The 26,836-nt window shown below is 48.4% G+C and overlaps 1 protein-coding gene and 1 pseudogene across 1 annotated transcript; both read right to left on the reverse strand.

Annotated features, from left to right (window-relative positions):
• Positions 1 to 8,732: 8,732 nt before the first annotated feature.
• LOC138286992 (nucleolar protein dao-5-like) lies at positions 8,733 to 20,338 on the reverse strand. Its single transcript, XM_069227355.1, has 3 exons — positions 20,238 to 20,338; positions 19,524 to 20,153; positions 8,733 to 9,333 (listed from the first exon to the last, which is right to left on the reverse strand). The coding sequence occupies exons 1-3, from the start codon at positions 20,336 to 20,338 to the stop codon at positions 8,733 to 8,735; spliced, it is 1,332 nt and encodes a 443-aa protein (XP_069083456.1).
• A 1,105-nt stretch (positions 20,339 to 21,443) lies between these two features.
• On the reverse strand, positions 21,444 to 21,575 carry LOC138288627 (U2 spliceosomal RNA; annotated as a pseudogene).
• Between the last annotated feature and the right edge of the window lie 5,261 nt (positions 21,576 to 26,836).

Consider the following 26,836-nt stretch of genomic DNA (forward strand, 5'->3'; position numbering starts at 1 on the left):
TATAGGGTGGACTATCTTCTCTATCACTTTCTTTAGGCGGTTGGCCATTGCCTTCACTAAGAGTTTGTAGTCCACATTGAGGAGAGAGATGGGCCTCCAGTTTTTGAGGTCCTCCTTCTCTCCTTTCTGTTTGTACAAAAGCGTTATTATGCCTTCACGCAGGGACTGCGGCATACTGCCTTTGCCCACTGTTGGAAAATGGGTTATTGGTAAGGGCAGGTAGGTACCTACACTTTGCAATAGGCCACTAACCTCCACTAAGGTCCAGTTAGGTCTCAGTAAATTAAACTCAGCTCAACCCTTGGTAGCTTGGCAACGAGCATCAAGGCTTAACTTAAGAGACAGAGTGTAAAGCATTCAAATATCACAAAACAGTAATTAAATAAAACACAGGAAAAAGTTTAAAAATCCAAAACCAATTTATAGAAATAGATTATATTTTTATCTTTAAAATGACACCAAAACAAATAAAATCAGATAAGGGGAACCGAAAATATGAATTTTTAAAGAATTTTTTTTTTTAGCGCCTAGAAACAAAAAGCGCCAATCGGGTCATCTGGTTGCACCTCGACCGGGGCAAAGTCAAAGTTTAAGGCCGACCGCGATGGAGCCATGCTTGGCTAAAAGTTTACCTTCACACTTGGTCTTTTTTTCGAAGATTTTCTTCAGTGGGACGAACCTGCCAGTCCAATCCGACCTCCTGGAGCCCTTCTCGGGATATGCGATACTGGAATCCTCGGTGGAGATTTTTACCTTCGGACTTAGTCGTTTTTTCGAGGTGAAGATCCTTCGACCGGGGTAAACCTCTATCTTGATCCGACATCCATGGAGCCCTCTTCGGATACGCTGGCTGGGAGGTCCCGGTCAACTTTTTACCTTCGGACTTAGGGCCATATTTATACTCTGTTTGCGCCGAATTTGCGTCATTTTTTTTTATGCAAATTCGACGCAAAACGAACTCCATATTTATACTTTGGCGAAACAAATTGGCCTCAGCACACAGAATGTATTGTCCAATCATGTGGTGGGGATAGGGGATCCCTGATGGTACTTTGAGGGTTTTGAAGAAGTATGAGGTAAAGAGAAAATCTTGAGTCTTGTTGTTAGATGATGTCTTTAATTGTAGAAATTAGAAAACATGATGTCATCAGAGATATACAGCCAACACGTGTTTCGTCACACAAGTGACTTCATCAAGGCTGCAAAAAATAGTCATGAGAGCAGACATTGGTATACAAGAGTGTATGGAATCCAATAATGGATTCTATGGTGATCAAGTGTAAAAAGAATCCAAACATAGTGCAGTGACTGGTGTCTGGTGTCAAAGACTTTATAGGGATGTGACTAAACATGGCAGAAATAGCAGTGTGAGAGGGACCGTTCGCTATATAGTACACATCTGATGGAGTGAGTCAACACGAGTGCGTGATTGAAGTTTACGAGTAAAGATAACAAATGGTAGGCCCTGTCAATGTGAAAGGAGTGTACAAAGACTATAAGGTAGGGTGTGATGGTTCAAGAGTGAAGAGGGAACTAGGAGATCAGGTATGTATGTGGGAAAGAAACTCACGTGTGAAAGTACAGAGCCAGACAGAGTGCATAAATAACGAGGAAGGGCCCCTTGGAGCCAAGTTAAGTAAATACTGCCTGGGCTGTGCGGTCCAGGTAGTAGACCGTGGGCAATAAGGTGGACTTAAGTAGGAGTAAGAGAGAAAGACAAGGAGGAGGAGGAGGAAAGGTAGGAGTAAGTGTCGTGATTTAAGCACAAAATTAAGTCACTGTATACATACCTTGTAGAAATGGTGAAACTAAAAGTAATCATGCTGCCAGTGCAGCGATAGGAATGTTGAATGTTGAGAGCGTGGGTTGAGGTAAGTGAATGAAGCCCTGATAAGCCTTGAGATAAACCTATAAAATATGTTATCACACATTGAGAGAGAAGGGGGAAGCCTGTATTACTATGAGAAAAGCGAACTCAAAGCTCCCGACGAAGTATTGGTAAAAATAGTCTTTAGAAAGACTGTTGGAAAACACTTCTAGGTCTTAAAGTGGGTTCTTAAGGTAACAAAAATTGGAAAGGAAATATTAAAGCCTTCAGATGCAAAGGCATTGCGGGTATGGTAACCGTCTGACAAGCGTAGGGCAGAATCCGAGAATCGGATTACCGGTAACGACCTAGTGTCAAAACCAATTATGGGAAAAGGAGACGAAAAGTGTAAATGGTCGCATGTGCCGGAAGATTCACGTGGTAGTGGGCAGTCATTAAAAGCAAGCCTGAGCTAGGGGAGTGTATATAGAATAGATGGAGAAATCGTAAATGTTAGAGACGGTGACTGCAAAGTGCCCGTTAGAAAAAACGCGAGATAAGCATGTACGCGAGTGTAAAACATCAAGCAGTACCAGCGGTGTTAGAGTTAAAATATAAAAAGTTAACTTTAGATTAACGAATGGCCAAATAATACAAGCCGATACTGGGGTGGACTCATCCACCAGGGTTGAGAACATACCTGAATTCCGTCGGTCGGAGAGATAAACGGTCCGTTGTCTGAGAGCGTCTAGTGGTCGGTAAGGACCCGCGCTCGTGTGTTTATAGTCAGAGGAGGCGATGACAAATTACGCGAAGGACCAAAACCGGGTCCATGGGAACGTATGGCGGCCATATTGGGTGTGGAGAAAGGACACGCGGCATGAATGCAAATGCAGTAAAGTCCCCGGAGCATGTAGGACGGTGGTCAAGTTAGGGTAGTAGTGAGGCATTGGGTAAATGGTTGGAGTATTAAACAGTATTAACCAATGAAGGAGAGGCAGGGAGATCTCGGCTGCGAGATGTGAAAAAAGGGGGAAACAGGAGAAGGAGGAGTAATGAAACAGGGAAAGGTATGTTAAGGGTAGCAGTAGGCTAAGAAGTAGTGATAGAGGCACTAAGGAGGACAGTAAAGTAAGCTTTAAAAGTGTAGGAATAAAAAGAGAGAAGTTGGGAAGAGAGAAAGGTGATAGGTGAACTGAAAGGCGTGTGATGGAGTAATTGTATTGTCCACATTGGTAAAGGTGATATCAAGTGACAAAGGTGATGATACATGTAGAAAACGAGACTGTAATACAAAATGATCTTATTCGATAGTAATGTGTGTACATCATCGAGACGTCTCGTCTCGCATGACCCAAACAATGGTACATACAAAATTCAAGACCATGGAACACAATACAATGGTGTCCTTTAAACATGGATTTAGAGAACAACGGTGTCTACAGATTCCATGCACGGACATCGGTTCCAAAAATCAATAATGTCATCAGTAAAGCAAACATCAATAAAAAGGTTGAACACAAGGCAAGAGAATACAAGTTAGAAAACAAGAATGGTGTAATTTGTAAACATTGTTGAGCTTCCGCCCAAGAGGTGTGCATGAATGAATATGATGCAGCATCAGAAAATCAGAGAGCGGGCTAGAGTGGTTATGTCAGGAAAACATGTAATTCCCGGTCTGTGTTGAGGCCTAATTCAACAGCACGGAGTTTTATGATCCACTTAGCCTCACATCTGCGCAGGTCCCTGGTTCTGTCTCCAAATCTAGGTGAGTTGGGGACCTGAGCGATGCCATGGAATCTAACCTTTAGAAGATCATTGTCCCCATGTGCAGTGTTGAAGTGAACAGCAAGGGGATAGTTAGTATTGATATTTCTAATGGCTCTGATGTGTTCCTGAATACGTTCTTTTAGTGGTCGTATAGAGCTTCCAATGTAGACCAGACCACACACGCATATTAGGCAGTAAACAGTATATTTCGTGTTACAGTTGATGAAAGTCCTAATATGGTATGTCTTTTCGGTGTTATAGGAAAAGAAAAGGGTTTTGTTGAGGGCTAGCTGGCAGGATATGCAGCAGCCACATTTGTAAAAACCATTAGGTTTCTCTGGCATCCACCCCAAAGAGCGTGTGGGAGCGGAGGGGCAGAGAAAGCTAGGGCACAAGATGTTCCTAAGTGTGTGCCCCCTGCTGTGCACGATGGTAGGAGAGTCACCTATAGAGTCTTTGAGACACGTGTCCAGCAGTAACAAGTGCCAATGTTTCTTCAGAATCCGTAGTATGGTCCTACTAGCAGAACTGTATTGGGTAATGAATGAGACCGGTCTTTGTCTGGAGAGTTTGTTCTTGCCAGGATACTCTGGGCTTTTGATAAGTAGCGCCAAAGTTCATGGAGTTTGCGTCATTTTTTAGCGTGGATACCTTCCTTGCGTTAATGATATGCAAGATAGGCGTTCCCGTCTAAAAAATGACTCCGAGGCATGTGCGCCGTATTTATACTCCCGGGCAAAAATGACGCCCGGGAGTGGGCGGGTAAAAAAAAATGACGTCCAGCCGCTTTTGCGTCGTTTTTTAGCGCCTGGTCAGGGCAGGCGTTAAGGGACCTGTGGGCTCGGAAGGAGCCCAGAGGTGCCCTCCCATGCCCCCAGGGACACCCCCTGCCACCCTTGCCCACCCCAGGAGGACGCCCAAGGATGGAGGGACCCACCCCTGGGACGTTAAGGTAAGTGCTGGTAAGTATTTTTTTATTTTTTATTTTGTGGCATAGGGGGGCCTGATTTGTGCCCCCCTACATGACACTATGCCCAATGACCATGCCCAGGGGACATAAGTCCCCTGGGCATGGCCATTGGGCAAGGGGGCATGACTCCTGTCTTTGCTAAGACAGGAGTCATTTTAATGGGGGTTGGGAGTCTAAAAAAATGGCGCAAATCGGGTTGAGGCGAAAATTTTGCCTCAGCCTCACTTGCCCCATTTCTTGACGCCCAAGCTCCATATTCCCCTACGGCGGCGCTACCTGGTGTAAGTCATTTTTTTGGACGCACACCAGGCAGCTCCGCCGGCTAACGCCGGCTAACGTCATTGAATAAATACGGCGCCCGCATGGCGCTTAAGAATGGCGTTAGCCGGCGTTAAATTTTTTGACGCACAACTGCGTTGGCGCAGTTGTGGGTCGAAAAGTATAAATATGGCCCTTAGTCTCTTTTTCTGAGATTTTCTTTACCGGGACAAACCAGCAAATCAGGCCGGGTCGCGGTTGAGGCAAGCCGGCTAGAGTTGCTGCGGCAGGTCGGTCCCTCTATGGAGCTTTTTTACAAAATTTGTCCAAACTTCTCCAAACTTCTGGGGCTTCTCCCAGATGTCCTTTTAAGGTTCTTTTGGGGTCCACAGCTCACCCCAAGGGTCCAGAAGTTCTGAGATGGTCCTTGGGGGGTGCGGACTACAACTCCCAGAATGCACCTGGCGCAAACCCTTTTTGGCCACTGGACAGTAGTCAGCTGGTCGCTTTCTTCAGGAGTTGGTGCAGGGGACTCTGGATAGCAATTTTTCACCTGTAGCAAACAGGGAGTCCCTCCTTTAACCAGTTGAAGCCAGGCAAAGTCCTTCTTGTGGTGAAGCCCAAGTGTGCAGCTGGTGCAGTCCTTCTGAGTGCAGGTTCCAGGTGCAGGCCAGGGGTCCAGCAGGGCAGTCCTTCTTCTTCTGTTGTTCTTCCTTGTTGGATGTGGTAGGGAACTGAGGTGTGGGTGCAGGTCTGCCAGTTTTATCCTTGCTCCTGGGTGAAAAGCAGGGGGGTCCTGGTTCTCCAATCAGGTGCAGGGTCCTCACCCCTGTAATTACCACTTCCTGGTAAGTGTGGCAAAAATCAATCCCAGGAGGCAACATTCTCTAAAAATCCATCATGGTTGAATCTGATTTTTGGAGGTTACATCTGGCTGAACCCACCTACTGGTGTGGCTAAAAATCATAAACACACCCCTCTCCTGTCATCTCCTAATCTAATCAAGGGGGCACCTAGTATTCTGGGGTTGCAGGATGTGGGGGTGTTGCTGGTTGCTCCAAATGTCCTTCTCTGCCTTTGACGACCAGTTTGGCAGCCCTCCCCCTTCCTGCCTCCCCATCTGCTGAGGGGAGATTCCCTCCCACAGGCACATTCCTTTGTGTGAAGCCAGGCCACTTCACACCTCATCAAGGCAGCTTGGCCAAGCTTGCTACATGCTGGCCAATCAGAGCACAGCAGCAAAAACAATGCAGTGCTGAAATTGGCAACCTTTTCAGGTAAAGTTTAAAACTCTTTACCTGAACAAGTTATATTAAATCAAACAACTGGAAGTTGTGGGATTTATTACAACAATTAATTTGATACCAAACTCTTGGTATGCATCATTTAAGGAGACTTTAAAAATTAAAATAAAGTCTCCCCATTCTAGCCTATGAAGGCCATTTACTACAATGGGGGAAAAACTAATTTGGTAATCTTTACCTCACCAGGGCTTATAAAACTATGTTTATAAAGTCCTTGCTTAAAGTTACATGACACCCAGCCCTAGGGGCACATAGGGCACACCTTAGGGGTGACTTATATGTAAAAATAAGGTAGTTTAAGACTTTGGAACTACTTTTCATTCCAAAGTCGAATTTGTATATAACTTTAATTTAAAAGCAGCCAGCAAGGCAGGCCTCCCTTTAAAATGACACTGGGCACCTCAGCAGTGCACCTATGGGTGCACCACCTATGCTGTGGTCCCTAAACCTACATGCCCTACCATATACTAGGGACTTATAGGTAGGTTAACTTAGCCAATTATAATTAGCCTAATTTGCATATCCATTTTACACAGAGCACAGGCCCTGGGACTGGTTAGCAGTACCCAGGGCACCATCAGAGTCAGGAAAACACCAGCAAAAAGTGGAAAATGGGGGCAAAAAGTTAGGGGGCCTCTGCAATCAGCCCTGTTTTCTCACACCCACCACTTCCTCATAGAGGTCCAGCAAGTCTGGCCCGATCAGGTACCACAGTTCGACATAAAGTTCCAATGGGAGACCATCACTTCCAGGGGTCTTGCCTCTCTTGGAGGTCGTGGTGGCCAAGTGCAGCTCTTCCAGTGTGAAGGGCGCGTTCAGGCCCTCTCTCTCTTCTGGACTCAGTGTCTTTGAGATGCCCTTTAGGAAACGGTCCGCCTGGGATCTCTCTGACGACTTCGGTGAGTAAAGCTCACCATCAAAGTCAGTGACGACCCTCATGACGCGCTCTTTCCCACTCTGCAGGTTGCCCTCTGAGTCCCGAAGCTCTACCAGTGGGGCGTGGGCCGAGTGAAGTTTTTTGAAGAAGAATCAGTTGCATTTCTCATCCTTCTCGAGGTTCTCGGTTCTGGTCCGGAAGATGATTTTCCTGGATTTCTCCCTGAAGTGCTCTGAGAGACCTTTTCGGGTTTCCTCCAGTTGGTCATCCATGTCCCATCCCCTGAGCTGGAGTTCAAACAGGCGCTGCGGTTTGCTTTGCAGCTGCCTGAAATCCTTCGTCTTTTCCCGTGCAGCAGCTCTGCTTGCATCCTGGAAGAAGCTCCGGAACCTGTCCTTCACCCATTCCCACCACTCGCCGGCAGAGTGAAAGAGGTCCCTCATGTCCCTCCACTCTACATATGCGACTCTGAGGTTCGCCACTAACTCCTCGTTTTCCAGCAGTGAGCAGTTCAGTTTCCACGATCCGGGGCCAGTGGGGAACTTCCCTGTAAGTTCCCCCGCGAAACTGACTGCTCTGTGGTCCGAGAAGTGGACGGAGACCATGGAGCTCCGCCCAGGCTTTACCGTTGGGGAGGTGAAGAGAAAGTCGATCCGTGAACGCACAGACCCATCTGGCTTACTCCTGGAATAATTCCTGCCGTTCGGCCACATACTTCCCACGACATCCCGCAGGGATGCCTCACCTGTCATCTCCACCAACAGCCTGGACGTCACGTCCATCCCTGCGGAGTCTGACCCAGTGCGTCTATCCAACTCTACTGTGCAGTTGAAATCACCACCCATCAGGATGGTCCTGGAGGTCACAAGCTGCATCCTGAGCACCCTGAACATCTCGAGCCGTTCATTCTTCTCCGGGGGGGGGGCATAGACACTGATGAGCCTAATGGGCTCACCTGACTGCGAGCCATCCACAACTAGCACTCTGCCGTTGACCTGCTGGGTGACCCTGTTGGTGGTGAAATGCCTCCCCTTGATCAGATTGGCGACTCCAGATGATTTGCAGTTGTTTCCTCCAGACCAAAACGATGGCCAATGCGTCCACTGCTGCTCAAGTTGGCTGTACGACTGGTCGTACGGAATCCCGCATTCCTGCAGAAAGCAGACATCATGGTTCTGGGCGGCCAGGAAGGACAACGTGCCAACTCGCCTAACCTGGTCCTTCACGCTACTGACATTTAGGGTGAGTAATGATATGGACATTGTCTCAGTGCTAGCTGTCAGTGTCTGGGTAAGGGAGAACCGCTACCGCGTTGGGCCCTAAACTGTTCTACTGGGGGTGCTGCGACTCCTGTTGGTCCCCCTTTCCATTGCCTTCTTCCTCACTGTCATCTGAAATTACTATTTTGGCTCCTGCTTGTGGGACTTTCGTCCACTGGGTCTGTTCTCTTGGGTCCCCGGTGGTGTTTATTAGGGCTAGCTGTTGGTGTAGCTCCTGGAGGGCCGTTTGTACCGACTGGTTTGGTTAACCCGGGGTGCCTCCGGTGTCCTCTATGTTTTCCTCATCGGTGTCGATTGTGGAGTAGCCGTCATTTTGGTCCTTGGTTTGGGAAGTGATATGCTTTTTCTTTGTGGTGTAGAAGTCTTCCTTCCTTTGCCTCTTTCTTCCTGATTTTTGGGGGGGTTGGTTAACTATCTCGTCCCTCTCCATCTCTTCGTCTTTCAGGGGTTCCGTCTGTGGTTCTTCTCATGGCGGTGACTGTCTCCCTTTGATCTGGGCCCGCCTCCTTTCATCCCTTTCCTCTTTCTCTTTCCTGCACTTTTCCCGCAGCCTCTGGGACTTTACCTGTTTCCAGGCCTTCTTAATCTCCTCTTCATCCCCGCTGCTGCAGTCCGGCTTCTTCTTTAGGTGTTTGTTTTTCTTTTGGGATTTTGCAGGGGCTGGGGTTGGGGTCCTAGCGGCAGCCATAGACTCCTTTCCCTCCTCGGCCCCAGTTTCTGGTGTTAGTTCCGGCTCCCCTTGGGCCTCCAGTGGTGGTGCATTAGTTGGTGTACCATTCTTGGGGGTTCCTTCGGGGCGGGTGGGTTCCACTGAGACGGTAGTCTCTGTTGGCGTCGCCGGATCTGTCACTGTGGTTGGTTCCACTGTGGGTTTGCGTTTTTCCTCCTCTGGGTCGGGCCCTGGGGACTTGTGGTCCTGTGGGGCGGTCCCTTCGGGTTGCTTCTCCTGGTTGGCTCTGGTATCTTCTGGGCTTCTTCCCTCGATTCCTTCAGGAGGGAGTTCACCTTTGCATTGGCAGTGGGGCCCAGCTTTGGTCCGGTGGTATTCTGGGCTGGGGTTCCTGCCGCTGCGTAGGGTCTGGGTCTGTCAGACTTTGTGTACTGGTAGTAGGTGTGGCCTTCTCCTCCATAGAGGTTGCACACCTTTTTCCCTGTGCATCTGCTCGTCTCGTGTCCGGTTTGTCTGCATATCCTGCAGTACTTCTCTGGGCAGTCCATTCCTTTGTCTCCCACGGCTTGACACTTCCTGCAGGTAAAAGGTTGGCCTGGGTAACGAATCCTGCCCTCGTCGGCTCCTAAGTCGAAGCTTGATGGGGGATGCCTCAGTCCGTCTCTTCCTGCTGGGTACTCGTGGAGGTTGATGATGGCCTGCCAAGTCGTGTTCCATATGCCTCTTTTGTCCCTGACCTTGTTGGGTCCATTTGCAATGGTGCAGTATCTCTGGAGTAGCGATGCGATGTCCCGGTCTGGGATGTGGGGGTTTGTCATCTCCACTGTGATCCTCTTCTCCGTCGATCCTGGCTCCCATCCAGTTGATATATTGAAGGAGTTAAATGGTTTCTCCCCTTTCTTCCCTTGGAAGAATTCCCAATACTTCCTATATAAGGTGTGGGTGATGAAACTCAAGAGGAAAATCCACCCTGATGCTGATGCTTGGCAACTCAGCACCTCCTCCCCTGGGATCCCTGCTGGTTTGATGACCTTATCTATGAAGAGGTCCCTGTCTAGCTTAGGTCCCACCTTGTCTTTCACCTCCCACCGAATGACTTGGGCGTGTCTACGGGTAAGGTTGTACCCATTGAAGGGTTCGGGGGCTGTCCCTTGCCTGGTCCCCTCCTCACCTTTCCCTCCACTACCTGGTTTGGCAGCTGTGGGGTTTTCAGGGTTCCCCTGCTTTGGCACTGGGGGTCCACCTTACTTGCCACCTTGCTGCCTGCCCCTGGGGTGGTGGGGTTGGGTTTCGGGGCATCAACTGGGGGGATGCCATTTTCCATGGGCCCTGGGGCACCAGTATCCATCTCTTCAGGGATGGATGCCATAGGTTTCACCTTCAGCCACCGGTCTATCTGAGTGTCACCTGTCCTGTACTGACCAAACAGACAGAAAACTGCTTGTAGTGCAAGAAACACTGCATAGTCACTCCCAAAAGCTACGGTGAGGGTTATAGGTGTTACCACCTAAGCATGGATCCCCTCTTTTATTTATTTGTTAAGTTTCAAAAACCTTTATTAAGTGCTTAAGTAGGTGATACATAGGTTTTTAAAGAGGGGTGCCTCTTCCCTTAGGAAGGGCAGTCCACTTCAACTTTGTTTCAAATCATACTTTAACAATACATAATAGTCAGTTTACATATGAGAGAAGTGGTAAAGGGGGTTTGGTTTCTTGGGGCAGTGTGGGGAGTTCATTGGGAAGGAGGGGTTAGGGTTTACAGTTCTTCCTCCTCCTCACACTCCTTGTTGTCCTTGTCTGTGTAATCTCTCAGCAGGTTGTGTACCATTCTGCGGCACGCTTCCCTGCTCACCACCTCCCCGTTGGTGACCAGTCGGGTCCTGGCATACAAGAGGATGTCCTTTACGCAGCAGACGATTCTCAAGCATCCTTGGATAGCCTCCACTGAGTGTGTCTTTGGAAACAGCCCATACAGCTCAGAGTGGTGAGTGATGTTTGGGTATGGGATGTGGGCCTCCATTTCTTGTTTTAAGGCTCCCCGCAGTCTATGGGCAAAAGGGCAGGCCCAGAACAGATGATATGTAGTTTCCTCTGTAGGGCATCCCCTTGGGCATTCTCTGTGTGGGCACAGGCCCCTGCTGTGCATGAATGACCAGACTGGCAGTCCCCCTTTCACGGCCATCCATGCAATGTCTTTGTGTCTGTTGGTTAGGGATGGGGAGGATACATTTTCCGACACCCTTGTTGCTGTAGCGGGTGGCAGGTTGCTCCTTAGTTCAGCTCCAGCAGGGACTGGACCGATTTCCCATCCGTGCAGAAGAGGGTGACGTCGTCCATGTACAGCGTGCACTTGACTTCTTTCTTTGCGTCTCCTGGTGTCTGGATCCCTCTGATGTTCGGGTTCTTCCTGATGTACTCCGAGAGTAGCTCTATAACCAAAACAAACAGAGAGGGCGAGATCGGGCAGCCTTGTCTTACCCCAGACCTGATAGGAAAGGGGTCTGTTTTCCAACCATTTACCATGACTGAACTGAAGATGTCTGTATACATTATTCTAACATAATTGCAGAACCGCTCCCCCAGCCCAAAGCCCTGCAGTACCCTCTCCATGAACTCAAGGGAGACTCAGTCAAAGGCCTTTTCCTGATCGAGACAGACCAGCGCAGCGTGGATATTCTGGTCTCTGATGTACTGGATCGTGTCCCTGATCAGTGCTAGGCTGTCTGCTACCCTGCGTCCTGGAACTCCACAAGTCTGGTCTGGGTGAACTATCTCTCCCATAGCACCCTTGAGTCTATACACCATTGTCTTTGCCAGGATCTTGTAGTCCACATTCAGGAGAGAGATGGGACGCCAGTTCTTGAGGTCACATCTCTCCCCCTTATGTTTATACAGGAGCGCGATCGTTCCTTCCCTTAATGTGTGGGGCATGACTCCCTCCTGCTCCATCTCCTCATACAGCTCCAGAAGGTCTGCTCCCACTAGGTCCGACAGTGAAGTGTAGAATTCAATTGGTAAACCGTCACTACCTTGTGTCTTTCCTGACTTGAAGGATTTAACTGCAATGTGCAACTCCTCCAGAGTGAGGGGTGCGTTCAGGACTTCCCTTGCTGGTGTGGAAACCTTTCTCGGGATACCAGCCAAAAACTTTTCTGCCTGATCCCCATCTGACCTCTTCTCTGAGTAGAGGTCCCCATAGAAGTCTGTCATAGCCTTCCTAATGTCTTCCTTGGTGTCACAAAAAATTCCCTCCCTGTTGCGCAGTTGAACCAGAGGGGTGTGCGCAGAGTGGATTTTCTTAAAGAAGAAGGAGTTGCATTTCTCATCCCTTTTCCAGGTTCTCCACCTTAGAACGGAAGATGATCCTCCTGTATTCGTCATGAAAGTGCTTGCTCAGCTCTTGACTGCCTCCAGAGGGTTCATGACATCCCATCCCCGGAGTTGGAGGTCGTGCAGTTCCTGCAGCTGTTGCTGCAGTCTACTGAACTCCTTCCTTCTCCCCCTTGCTGCTTTCCTGCCCACGTTCTTAAAGAAATCCTGAATCCTGCCTTTCACCCACTCCCACCATTCCCCTATGCACTGGAAGGTGTCTTTCATGTCTTGCCACTCACTGTAAGTCCTCCTCAGCTCCTCCTGTACATCCTCTCTCCCCAGCAGAGAACTATTCAGCTTCCAGGTGCCTGGACCTGTCAGGAACTTTCCTGTTAGTTCCCCCTGGAACCTGATAGCCCTGTGATCAGAGAAATGTACTGTCACCATGGAGTGTTGCCAGATCCTCACTCATTTAGAGGTGAAAACGAAGTCTATCCTGGAGCTCACAGATCCATCAGGGCGGCTCCAGGTGAAGTTCCTGGCATCCAGCTCCATGGATCCAATTACGTCTGTCAGGGAGGCCTCACCCACCATCTCCGCCAGGAGTTTCGCGGCATCATCCATCCATCCTTCCCCAGCCCTGGTCCCACATCGACCACCACTTTCTAGTATACAGTTGAAATCCCCACCCATCATGATTGTGCTGGAGGTGACCAGCTGTGGTCTGAGGCGCTGAAACAGCTCCCGTCTCTCACCTACATCAGAAGGCGCATACACATTGATCAGTCTAACCGGTTCTCCTACCCATGAGCCATCAACGACAAGAGCCCTGCCGCCTTCCAGCTCGGTGACTGAGTGCATTGTGAAGCACCACCCTCTGACTCCTACAGACCTACTGCTGTTCCCCCAAGACCAAAAAGAAGGCCCAAATGTCCACTGCTGTTCTAGGTGTGTGTATGAAGCTGCAAAAGGGATGGAGCATTCCTGAATCATGTACACATCACATTCCTGGCTGGCAAGAAAGTTCAAGGTGCTAGCACATCTGCGCTTTTCTCTGATACGTCTCACATTTATGGAAAACAATGAAATAGCCATCTTAATTAGTGTTTGAGTTCAACTTAGTCTTAAATGCTAACTATCAGGTCAGAGTAATTAGCTGTTTATACACAGTGACAAGGCTACTTACAGGGCTGGTCAGGCTCCTGGCGGGTCTCTGACGCTGGGGCTGTTGTCTTGGCCGCTGTTGCTTGGTGCTTCTCTGAGGTTGGCTTGCCCACGTGGCTGGTCTTTGGCTCTTCCTCCTCCGGGTTGGCAGGTAGTGTCACGACTCACGTGCTGCTTGCGCCTGGAGTTTGCAGATCTTGAGGCGTGGATCTTGAGAGTTCGACTTTGGCCCAAAAAGGGGCGACTCTTTCTGGTAGCCACGGTGCTGTAGGCAAGGGAAACGCCAAGGACAGACCGTGACCGTGAGAAAGTAGCGCCAGAGGGAAAAAACCCCTTCAGAAGAAGAGGAAAAAACCTCCAAGAAGATTCGCAGAGGATTCCTGAAACAAGAACAGAGGAACAGGAATCAAAAGAACTGACGTAATAACACAGAAATGGCGAAATCCAGAGCTAAAGGCTAGGAAATCAGGAGCGAGGACACTAACTGAACAGAAAGTGTTGCAGCGCAAAGAGGAGAAGAAAACACCACCCTTAAATACCATAAAACAGGAAGTGACCCACAGGAAGAAAAAGGACACCATCTTGGATAGGGAAAAGTAGATAGAATAGACTGGAGCAGAAACCATAGAGAATAGGGAAGGAGGAATGCTGGGAAGACAAGGGTAACCTGGGAAGGGGAAAAGACATAAAGGAAAGAGTAAGAAACAGACCCAAAAAGGAAGAAGACAGAAGAAAGAAGAAAAGGAGCCCAAACAGGTAAGAGGGGTCAGGAGACCCCAACAAAACGGAGGGAGAGAGCAGCGCGAGGCCCCAAGTAAGCCCTGGGGCCTCGTAGTGTGCAGGAAAGGCTCGGGCGCGCCGCGTCTTAAAGACGCGAAGCGCGGCCCGAGCCGAACGCGCGGCTTGTGCCGAACGCTCGGCTCGCGCCGTGCGGTGCGGCGCGACAGTAGGTCCCCCTCCCGAAGGCCCTGGTTTGAAAGGAAATAAACGGTGAAAGCGCTGAGTCAGAAGAGGAGCATGAACAGAAGATGCATCTTCCCAAGAACATTCACTGAGAGGATAACCCTTCCAATGAATCAGATACTGCAGACGGGTGTGAAAAAGACGAGAGTCACAAATCTCCTGAACCTCATATTCAGGAACATCATCCACTAAGACAGGAGGAGGACAGGAAAACTGACGAGAATACGGATCTGGTACATAAGGTTTGAGTTGGGAGACATGGAAGACTGGATGAATCTTCCACGTGTGAGGCAAGTGAAGACGGACAGTGACAGGATTAAGCAACTGGAGAATGCGGAAAGGCCCGTAGTAGCGAGGTGTGAATTTGTTCTGAGAAAGACGTGAGGGCAAGAACTTTGAAGAAAGCCAAACTTTATCCTGTGGATGGTAGTCCGGAGAGGCCCTACGTTTCTTGTCTGCTACTTTCTTCATATATCTCTTGGTGTGTAAGAGATTAGAACGAATCAGTCTATGGATTTGTAGAAGACATTTGGAAAAATGAGTAATAGCGGGCAAGGGAGTGGGAGACAGAGAAGAAGTAGGAAAAGAAGTAGGATGAAAACCATAAGAACAGAAAAAAGGAGTGGTCTTGGAGGCACTATGGACTGAATTATTGTAAGAGAATTCAGCAATAGGGAGATAAGTGTTCCAGTTGCTTTGAGTTGAGTTGCAAAAACAACGAAGGTATTGTTCTAAGCCTTGGTTCAGACGCTCGGTCTGTCCATTGGTCTGAGGATGGATGCCCGATGACAGAGCTCTATCGATGTTTAGTGTCTTACAAAAATACCTCCAAAACCGGGAAATGTACTGAGGTCCTCTATCAGATATAATAGTATGAGGAAGTCCATGAAGACGGAAGATATGTTCGATGAATATCTGGCTTAACTCTTGGGATGTAGGTAGCTTTTTCAAGGCAGTGAAGTGAGCCATCTTAGTAAAGGAGTCCACAGTGACCATGATTACCCGGTTTCCTGCTGAAAGTGGTAACGAACACATAAAATCAGTAGAGATGGTGTGCCATGGAGTTGGCGGAACCGGCAAGGGCTGGAGTAATCCTGCAGGTCTGGTTCGGGGAATCTTGACTTGAGCGCATGTGGGACAAGCCTGAACGTATGTTTCAATATCCTGTTTCCAAGTAGGCCACCAGAAAAATCGTGATAACAGTTCTTGTGTGGCCTTGATGCCTCTATGACCAGCAACCGGTGAATCATGACACATTTGTAATGCCTTTTCTCTCACTCTGTTAGTAGGGATGAATAACAGATCGTGATAATAATAGTATCCTTGTCTCTTATGTAGAAGAGGCCTTAAGTTCTCTACTTCATCATCAGATAGACTGGGGTATTCCAGTTGTACCTCCTCCAGAAAAGACTGTGCTACCCCAATGATCTTATTAGGTTCCAGTAGGGGTTGAGCTGGGACAGGAGTACAATCTGGATAACGACGCGACAGAGCATCAGCCAGAATGTTTTGGGAGCCAGGAATATATGTAATGTAGAAATCATACTGGCTGAAGAAGAAGGCCCAACGAGCTTGACGACTATTTTGGCATACGAAATTTCGTAAACATTGTAAGTTTCGATGGTCGGTTCTCACTTCAAAAGGTTCCTTGGAACCCATCAGAAACTGTCTCCATTCACTACAAGCTGTTTTCAGAGCCAATAATTCTCTTTCCAGTACTGAGTAATGTTGTTCTGCAATAGAGAGTATGTGAGACAAATAGAAAACAGGATGTTCAAGACCATCATCCTCTTGTTGTTGGAGTAGGACGGCACCAATGGCCTTTTCGGAAGCATCGGTGACGACAATAAATTGTTTGTTGGTATCTGGATGTCTTAAGATGGGAGCTTGTGTAAATGCCTTCTTTAAATCCTGAAAGGCTGTTTCGGCAGCTTTAGTCTAGACAAACCCTTTAATAAGATTTTCCTTCTTTAAAGTGTGAGTTATATGGCTAGTTTGTTTTGCAAAGTCTGCGATGAATTGTCGATAGAAGTTCGCTAATCCTAGAAAGCATTGTGTTTCTTTAATAGAAGATGGAGAAGGCCAATCTAGAATAGCTTGTACCTTTTCTTGATCCATAGCTACACCGGTGGTACTTAAATGATATCCTAGATATTTGACTTCCGTCTTGTCAAACTCACACTTTTCGAGTTTGCAAAATAGTTGATGTGCCCGGAGTCGTTGAAGGACTTGTTTCACATGGGAAGAATGGAGTTCGGGATTTCTGGAATAAATAAGAATATCGTCAAGGTAGATTACAACTGTCTGATTCAGGAGATCCGAAAATACTGAGTCCATAAATCTCTGAAAGATTGCCGGGGCATTAGTAAGACCGAAAGGCATTACCCTGTATTCAAAGTGGCCAAATGGAGTCCTAAAGGCCGTTTTCCACTCATCTCCTTCTTTAATGCGTAAGAGGTGATAGGCTCCCCGTAGATCTAGTTTGGTAAACCGTTGGGCCCCTCTGACTGCCTCTAAAATGTCCCTTATGAGAGGCAAAGGATAACGATCTTTAATAGTTATTTTATTCAGGCCTCGAAAATCCAGGCAAGGGCGAAGATCCTTTGTCTTCTTGGGTACGAAAAAGAGAGGAGCCCCGGCCGGAGAAGACGATGGAACAATAAGACCACTTTGAATATTTTCATCCAAATACTCCTTTAGTACTTCCTTTTCAGTTTCCGTGAGGGAATACATCCTGCCAAAAGGAACGATAGAGCCAGGTTCCAAGGGAATAGCACAATCGTAATCTCGATGTGGAGGTAACACAGGTTTGGAAGGTTTTTGGAAGACATCTTGAAAATCCAAATAGTGTTCAGGAACTCCTTGGACTGTATTTATGGTCGAACCGGTAGTACCCTCCGTGATTATTGATCTCTTAGGCGACCAATACTTGTCTGAAGCAAAACAGTGCTCGTGACAGAACTGTGAAGACAAGGAAACCGTCCGGGTAGCCCAGTTCACATATGGATTATGTCGGATGAACCACGGGATTCCAAGAATGATGGTATGGTTGGGGGAAGTTATAAGATCAAAGGAGATGTGTTCCTGATGGTTACCGATCTGTAGATTCAGCATCAGGGTAGTTGTATCTACTGGACCTGATGATATCAAAGATCGGTCCACCGTGTGTACTTGTTCTGGAATCTCCTTAGGTTGTATAGGAACTTGTTGAGTAGTGGCCCACTTCTTATCCATATAAATACCACTAGCTCCACAATCTAGTAGTGCCATAGTCTTCTCTTGACGGCCATCAGGTAATTGTAACAAGACTGGTAAAATGAACAAGGATGTGGTATTGTCATTGAAAGAACTGATGGAAGGTATAGCTGCAAATCCCGTCCCCTCCCTTCTTACAGAGGACGGGAAGCGGCGTTTCCCGATGGTCTTGATGGACGTACTGGACAGGTACGCAGTATGTGGCCGGCAGAACCGCAGTATAAACACAAACCTTTCTTTCGTCTATCTTCTCGTTCGCTAGCGGAGAGAGGGCCTCGAGTTGTATCCACCTGCATGGGTTCTCCTTCGGTGTCTCTGACAGGAGGGCGAGGTTCCTCAGAACGATGCAGAAAAACTCGTGAGGTGCTTGGTGGAAAAGACCCTCTGCTCTTTCTCTTCTCTGTTCTCCGTTCCTGAAGGCGATACTCGATGGAGAGGGCTTGATCCATCAGGCCAAGAAGATCTTCCACTCTGGTGGAATGTACTAGTTCATCTTTTATTTCTTCTTTGAGTCCTCTACGAAACAAAGTCACCAAAGTACGTTCCACCCAGGTGGTCTCTGCCGCTAGTTGACGAAAGGGTGTAATGTATTGAAGGACATCTTGTGAACCTTGATGAATATCGCATAAGGCTTCTTCCGCTGAAGCCTCCAATCCCGGACGACTAAACATCAGCTTGAAGCGGTTCACAAAGGCGGAATAATCCGACAATACCGGATCGTTAGATGATACCATCGGGGTTGCCCAGGCCAAGGCAGGACCAGATAAGGCACTGATGAGATAACCCACCTTTGTTCTGTCATGGGAGAATTGGGTGGGTCGGAAGGCGAAGTACACTGTTAAGGAATCAAGGAACTCACGCAACTTGGTTGGTTCACCAGAAAAACGATGGGTAGAGGCGGAGAGCGTCGGAACATCACCACTGCGGAAAGCCAAAGCCTGTCGCAGCGCAGCATTCTCACTACGTAGTTGCTGTAATTCTTGAGCTTGTTGCTGAATTGTAGTTAGAAGAGCTTGATCCGGATCTGCAGCAGCTACCACAGTGTCTTCCATGGTGTTAGAAGACGTCGGGATGGTTGGGCGCTGCAATCTGTCACGACTCACGTGCTGCTTGCGCCTGGAGTTTGCAGATCTTGAGGCGTGGATCTTGAGAGTTCGACTTTGGCCCAAAAAGGGGCGACTCTTTCTGGTAGCCACGGTGCTGTAGGCAAGGGAAACGCTAAGGACAGACCGTGACCGTGAGAAAGTAGCGCCAGAGGGAAAAAACCCCTTCAGAAGAAGAGGAAAAAACCTCCAAGAAGATTCGCAGAGGATTCCTGAAACAAGAACAGAGGAACAGGAATCAAAAGAACTGACGTAATAACACAGAAATGGCGAAATCCAGAGCTAAAGGCTAGGAAATCAGGAGCGAGGACACTAACTGAACAGAAAGTGTTGCAGCGCAAAGAGGAGAAGAAAACACCACCCTTAAATACCATAAAACAGGAAGTGACCCACAGGAAGAAAAAGGACACCATCTTGGATAGGGAAAAGTAGATAGAATAGACTGGAGCAGAAACCATAGAGAATAGGGAAGGAGGAATGCTGGGAAGACAAGGGTAACCTGGGAAGGGGAAAAGACATAAAGGAAAGAGTAAGAAACAGACCCAAAAAGGAAGAAGACAGAAGAAAGAAGAAAAGGAGCCCAAACAGGTAAGAGGGGTCAGGAGACCCCAACAAAACGGAGGGAGAGAGCAGCGCGAGGCCCCAAGTAAGCCCTGGGGCCTCGTAGTGTGCAGGAAAGGCTCGGGGCGCGCCGCGTCTTAAAGACGCGAAGCGCGGCCCGAGCCGAACGCGCGGCTTGTGCCGAACGCTCGGCTCGCGCCGCGCGGTGCGGCGCGACAGGTAGGCTTTGCACTTCCTCCTCCATGGAGGCCTCTTCCTTCTCGAATGTTGCTGGCGATGGTGGTGGGGGCGCCTCCATGACGCTGGCTAGCGCCCTCATCTCCTGGAGCACTCTGGTCACTTGGTCCAGTTGGTCATCTGGACCCTCATTCCCTGGTTGTTCTTCTTCCTCTAACTCCTCTGGATCGGAGTTGGGGTTGTGGTTGCTCAGGTGTTTCTTCCTGGTCTTCTTTGTGACTTGTGGGGGACTGTGCCTCCTTTTCCTGCGCTCCTGTTTCGTCCAGGGCCCTTCTTCCTGGATCTCAGAGGCGGGTTGGGGAGCGTTGTCTGTTGGCCCACTCTCAGGGATGGCAGGCATTTCTTCTTCTGTGCTCTGTGGTTCCAAGGCCGGGGTGAAGCCCTGGTCAGGTTTGACTTGCTCCTGCCCGGGGCCTTTCCTCCTCCCAGTTTCCTTGGTCTTTCTGGGTGCTGGGACTGGAAGGCTGGCCGCGGCAGCCTCCTCTTGTGCTGCTCTCCCGGGAGGTTTGGCTGCCTGGGCATAGTACTTGGCTCTTTGCGGGCAGTCCTTGAAACGGTGGGCCACGGCACCGCAGAGGTTGCAGGGTGCTTCCTCTTTGCATGCCCTGGCTGTGTGTCCTTCCCTTTTGCAGTTCTTGCATACTTGCACTGTGCAATCTTTAGCGGTGTGGCCCGGTTTACTTCACTTGTTGCACAGTTCGGGCTACCCAGGGTAGTAGAGGTAGCCCGAGTCGCTGCCTAGGGAGAAGCTTGAAGGAGGGTGATGGATTCCATCTGGGGCGGCCAGGTCCTCTTTCAGCTTCACCATGACTGTCCATTTACCATCTCATATGCCATCACTGTCCAGGTTGTGGGAGGGTTCTCTCGTCACTGTGCAGTGGCGACGTATGACGTGCACGGTCATCCTCTTGACCTCCAACACGAGTTGGCACTCCAGGTAGAAGTCGGAGAAGGGTTTCTCGCCCCGTCTTGACCAGCACATCTGCCAGTATCTCCTGCAGATTGATTCCGACATGAACGTCAGCAGGTATGTGCCTTTGGGTGCATCCGACATTATGCACCAGATCTCTGCAGCTGTAAACCCCATCTTGGTCACCAGCAGCTCTGTGAAGGTCTTCCTGCTGAGCTCTGGTGTGGAGCCGTCCGATTCCACCTTCCTCTGCAGCTTCACCGTGTTGTGGAAACAGGGTTTCAGCGGTCTGCTCATCCTGTCTGTGCTGTTGCGGTGTGCCTTGGGAAGGGTCCTTCTTGGAGCTGCAGCAGGTAGGTACTCCTCAGGCCTGTCCCTGGTGGCTGGCAGTGGTTCTCTTCAGGCAGGCAGGGAAGCTTGTCAGGCAGGGGATCCTCTCAGCAAGCAGGCAGGCAGGCCTCAGTAGCCAGGCAGGTCCGGCAGGCAAGGAAGAGTCTTCAGCAGGCAAGCAGCTCCAGCAGGCAGTTCAAGCAGGCAGGCAAATTCCACAGTAGGTAGGTGAAGGTCCACAGCAGGGAAGTTCAGGAGGCAGGTATCTTCAGGAGGAAGCAGCTCCAGTACTAGCACTTAAAAGTGCCCTTGTGCACATATAGCACCAGGTAGCTCTTTGACAGAACAGTGATTTCTAGTGAACATTAAAGATGCTGCAGACGTGGGGTAATCATGGTGTCTCTCCTACTAAGTGATGGATCACCTCTCCTGAGACCTGAATGCTGGCAGAACTGTAAAAGGTATTATAAGGGGCTTTAAGCCTCTAGCATTACTCCACCGTAACGCCAGGAAAGATAGAGTGAGTAGGGAGCGCAAATGTTTCCGAGCTCTAAGAGCTGACCACACGGTCCTTGGGGGGTTACATTTTGCGCCCCTAATGAGCAAACTGACACCACCTCTCTCTCCTTAGAGTTGAGTGGGCCTTTTCCGGTTAATTTGCATACATTTGCATATACGATGCAAATTTATTTCACTTCCAAGTCGAAGATCCAGTAAATATCAAAATTACTTCCACTGGACAGTGGTTTCACACTGATAAGAACAGATACTACACTTGATCTTAGCCAAAAGGCTAATGTGGCATTTGAATGGCAAAATGCTGCACCATATGTACAAAGTGGTGCAAAGCTTACATTATGCCACTTTGTAACCCCTTTCACCACGTTATGGCTGTGCCAGGCAAAATGTATGCAAGGGGGTGTTCTGGCACTGGGGGAGTGCAAAAATGGTTCAAATGAACCTATGAGACTATTGTGCTATTTTTATCACCATTTTTGAATGCCTGCTAAGTGCAGGGCATTAAAAAGAGGTTTCCATTGGTTTCAATGGACCTCTGTGTGCTTTGCAAGATTCACGTAAACAATTTTTTAGGTTTCCTAAAAGAGATCAATAACTGAGTAGAAGAGGACTTTCTCAAATCGGCTGTCCGTTGTTCATAAACTTTTAAACATTGACCCACACAGAGCTTGGGATGATCAGGAAAAAAGGGATTAAAAACTGAAGAAAGGTTAGTTTTGGTACGTCTCACTACATTAAACAGAACTCCGGAGGGAGTAAAATAGCGAGCAGTAACATCGAGAGCTCTAACATCGGATAACCGTTTAAAAGATACCAAACATAAAAGCATAGCTAGCTTAGCCGATAACTGCTTCAAAGATAACAAAGGATTGTCGGGCCAAGAGACAAACAACGTTAAAACTGTATTGACATCCCATAAACAACTGTATTTAGGTTTTGGCGGATTAGAAAATTTTACTCCCTTTAATAGACGACAAACCAGCGGATGTTCGCCAATAGGCTTCCCTTGGAAGTAATCATGAGTCGAAGAAATCGCAGATCTATATAAATTAATAGTACGAAAGGACTTACCTTTACTGGCTTCCGACGCCAGAAAATTGACCATCAAAGACACATCCGCTGTAATGGGATCAACTTGTCTTCCCAAACACCAGCAACACCAGAGAGACCAAGCTGATCTATAAGCCTTCTTTGTTCCAGGAGCTGTAGCCCGGTCAATGAAGGCTGCAGCTTCTGCCGAAATTGAAACGCTAGATCGAGATTCCCCTAAAATTTCCACGCCGATAAGATCAGGGACTCTTGAAGAATTAAACTGTGATGGAGGCCTTGATGATTGGTCAGGAGATCTGGAAAGGAGGGTATCAGAATCGGGGATTCGATTGACAGTTCCAGGAGGGAAGGGAACCACACCTGGGAGTGCCAATAAGGAACTATGAGGACTAGAGAAGCTTGCTGACGTCTGACTTGTGCCAGAACTCTGGGAATCAAGATAAAAGGAGGAAAGGCGTAATTGAAGGAAGACGACCAATCCTGAGTAAACGCATCGAAGGCTAGAGCTAGATGGTCTGGAAGCCAACTGAAAAATCGTGGAAGTTGAGTGTTTAACCGTGAAGCAAAGAGATCTATGTGGAAGGGTCCCCACTTGTGTAGTAGGGCGTTGAACACCTGTAAGTTGAGCATCCAGTCGCTGGAGTCCCGAAACAAACGGGAGTACCAGTCCGCTACCAAATTGCCCGGAAAATATTCGGCTTGAACCGAGATTTTGTTTTGAAGACAGAACTCCCAAAACCCTTTCGTTTATTCCGCTAAAGGCCTGGATTTTGTGCCTCCTAACCGATTGATGTAATGCACCGCCAAAATGTTGTCCATTCTGAGCAGAACTGAACAAGAAATCCTGTCTCTTGCGAGGCTCCTGATTGCAAAGGAGCCTGCAAGCATCTCTAAACAGTTTGGCCCATATTTATACTTTTTGATGCTAAACTGCGCTAACGCAGTTTAGCGTCAAAAACTTTTGCGCCGTCTAACGCCATTCTGAAGCGCCATGCGGGCGCCGTATTTATGGAATGGCGTTAGACGGCGCAATCAGACCGGCGCTGCCTGGTTTGCGTGGGAAAAAACCACGTAGACCAGACAGCGCCGGCGTAGGGGGAAAATGGCGTATGGGCGTCTTAAAATGGGGCAAGTCAGGTTACGTCGAAAAAATCGTCGTAACCCGACTTGCGCCATTTTTTTTCGACGCCCATCCCCCATCAACATGACTCCTATCATTGTAAAGATAGGAGTCATGCCCCCTTGCCCAATGGCCATGCCCAGGGGACTTCTGTCCCCTGGGCATGGTCATTGGGCATAGTGGCATGTAGGGGGGCACAAATCAGGCCCCCCTATGCCACAAAAAATAAAAATAAAAATACTTACCTGAACTTACCTTAATGTCCATGGGATGGGTCCCTCCGTCCTTGGGTGTCCTCCTGGGGTGGCCAAGGGTGGCAGGGGGGGTCCCTGGGGGCAGGGGAGGGCACTCTGGGCTCATTTTGAGCCCACTTGTCCCTTAACGCCATGCCTGACCCAGGCGTTAAAAAGCGGCGCAAATGCGCCGTTTTTAGCCACGCCCACTCCCGGGCGTCTCTTTTGCCCGGGAGTATAAATACCACGTAAAGGCCTGGGAGTCATTTTTTAGACGGGAACGCCTCCCTTGCATATCATTAACGCAAGGAAGGGGTTCACGCTAAAAAATGACGCACATTCCGGGAACTTTGGCGCTAGACGCCTCTAACGCCATAGTATAAATATGGCGTTAGTTGGCGTTAGTTTAGCGTCGAATTTGCGTCGAAAAAAACGATGCAAATTCGGCGCAAACGGAGTATAAATACGGCCCTTTATGTGCAATTTTGACTCCTCTAGAGACCATAAACCTCCAGTCGAGATTGCACCACACCGGGCTCCCCAACCCGTCAGACTTGCATCTGACTCTAATACAAGATCTGGGGCTGATGCAAAGATAGTTCTGCCGTTCCAGGCGTCTAACTGGTCTATCCACCACTGGAGTTCTGCCCGAGACTCCTGATCCAGAGCTATAACATCTGAATAAGCTAGGCCTTTTTGGATATGCCGAATCTTTAGTCTTTGTAATGCCCGATAATGCAGGGGACCCGGAAAAATCGCTTGAATTGAGGACGAAAGCCGACCCACGATTCTTGCTAAAGATCTGAGGGATATATAAGAACTGCGAAGAATTAGGAGAATTTCGGACTTTATGGATTTGATCTTTGATGACGGTAGAAGGAGAGTAGCTGATACGGAATCTACCAAAAAGCCTAGGAACTCGATTTGTTGAACTGGATCTAGAGAAGATTTCTCGTAATTTACGATAAAACCTAGATCTTCCAACAGAACGCAAGCTAGACGCACTTGTGACAAAAGCAAAGCGCGAGTCTGACTCATGATCAAAATGTCGTCCAAGTAAATCACCAAGGCGAATGCCTCGAGCTCTGAGAAAAGCCGCCACTGGCCTCATTAATTTTGTGAAGCACCACGGGGCGGAGGAAAGGCCGAAAGGAAGAGAGGTGAAACGAAAATACTGACCTGCCCAGTGGAATTGGAGAAACTTCTGCGAGACGGGATGAATGGGAACTGACAGATAAGCATCCCGAAGATCCAATCTTACCAACCAATCGCCCCGAAGAAGAGTATCTCTGAGATGAAAAATAGTTTCCATCTTGAAATGCCGATAAAGAACAAACTGGTTGAACTGTTTCAGATTGATGACTGGACGCATTTTCTTGTTCTTTTTCTGAACTAGAAAAACGGAACTGAGGAAACCTGAAGGATCTAGAGAACAAGGAACAATAGCTTGTTTTTGCAGCAGAGATTGAATCTCCAACGAAATTAAATCTGTCATTTGATCTGAAAACTGAGGAGGGGGAGGAAAAACCTCTTGAAAAGGTTCTGACAAGAGTTCTATAACATAACCTCGCACTGTGTTTAAAACCCAAGGATCCTTTGTGAGATCCTCCCATTTTGACAGACATAGCGCAATGCGGCCCCCCACCACAGGAGTAAAGGAAGTCTGACTTACCGAGTTGAGTCGCACCTCTGGAGTTACGGCCTCCTTTTGCCCTGAAGCCCCTGCTTCTTTGGGGATAGAATTGAGGCCTGTAATCCTGAGAGGTGTTCTGGTAGGGACCGCGGGAACCTTGGTTGGCATAAGTTCGGCCGGCAAAGCGGTTCCTACCTCTGCCGGCCCTGGTGAAAACCCGAGAAGCGAACATCTTTTTCAAAGATTGCTGCGCCTTATCCAACGAAGAAAAAGTGGTCACATACTTGCTTAACTGTTTAATGAAGGAATCACCAAACAGTAATCCTTCTGCTTTCACCCCCGGATCCGAACCGGCTAAGTTAACCAACTTTGGGTCCAACTTGAGCAAGAGTCCTTTCCTCCGTTCGTGGGTAATGGAGGAATTAGCATTTCCTAACAAACAAACAGCTCGCTGCGCCCATAAGGAGAGCTCTTCAGGGTCAATGGCGACTTGTTCCAGCCGAGCTGCTTCCGCTATATCAAATATACGTGTCAAGGGACCCACAATGTCCAAAAGCTTATCGTGACATGTGGACCAGGCTTTATCCACCCCTTTACGGGGATCTTTGCCGTATCTGGTAAAGAAAGTCAGGAGCGAAGAATCAATCGCTGGAGTCGCCGTTATCTTAGAAGACAGAGCCGGGCGGGGACACTCCGATTTTAACTTCGCCCGGACCTGTTTATCCAAGGGAGTACGAAGTCTGGCAGTGACATAATTCGCCACATGTTCTGAGGGGAGCCACTCTGTGGAATTCGGATGTTGGATATCTCCCGGATCAAACATAGGTACCCCTTCAGAATCCAGAATGGCTGAGGACTCCGAAACATATTTGGGCTTTTTGAGAGGAGGAGCGAAGAGCAACTCTCCAACATCCTCATCCTAACTACCCTCATCCGACTCCGGAGCGTTTACTTCATCATCTGTGTCCAAAATCTTTGTTATTCTAATAGGAGATGAAATGTGTTTGGTTTTAACCATGCATTTTCTCATAGACTTAGCTATTAACCCCTCCTTATTAGGAGGCCCATGAGGAACCACGTCCTCCGCCATGTGTGAAACACTGTCACTTCCAGTTAGCGTCTCTTTTTTATTTTTTGAAGAGATTGGACGCTTTCTGCTTTCCCCCGCAGAATGGGCCAGCATGGTCTTGGATACGATATTAACCACCGAATTTTCCAAATTTTTTGACAGTTTTTGCCAAGAGGTAGCCATGGCCTGATCCACAGAAGACTGAATAAAATCATTTAAGTGTTCCTTTAAAACATCTTCCTCCTCCTCATGAGTTAACTGAGGCTGAGAACTATCCATGGTAACAAAGTGAAAACACAATCCTCTTTCAACCAAGCCAGGTAAGGGTTAAACCTCTCTGACAGAGAGGAAAGGAGGTATCCGGCCCCGCCCACGGGCGGAGTTAACTGAAGAGAGACCGAGCCGGGAAGAGAAATTGACACCAAAGCCGATGAGCCTGCTC

This window comes from Pleurodeles waltl, chromosome 4_1, assembly GCF_031143425.1.
Source record: "Pleurodeles waltl isolate 20211129_DDA chromosome 4_1, aPleWal1.hap1.20221129, whole genome shotgun sequence".
Taxonomy (NCBI): Eukaryota; Metazoa; Chordata; class Amphibia; order Caudata; family Salamandridae; genus Pleurodeles; species Pleurodeles waltl.

Bases quoted from the DNA above. Each gene is read 5' to 3' on its own strand.
- LOC138286992 (XM_069227355.1), bottom strand. From the start codon at position 20,338: ATGGTGAAGCTGAAAGAGGACCTGGCCGCCCCAGATGGAATCCATCAC. The intron at 20,154-20,237 runs GTAGCCCGAACT...GAACTGCAAAAG, and splicing joins GGCTACCTCTACTACCCTGG to GGAAGGACACACAGCCAGGG. The intron at 9,334-19,523 runs GCAAAGCCTACC...GACCCTACGCAG, and splicing joins GCCTCCATGGAGGAGGAAGT to CGGCAGGAACCCCAGCCCAG.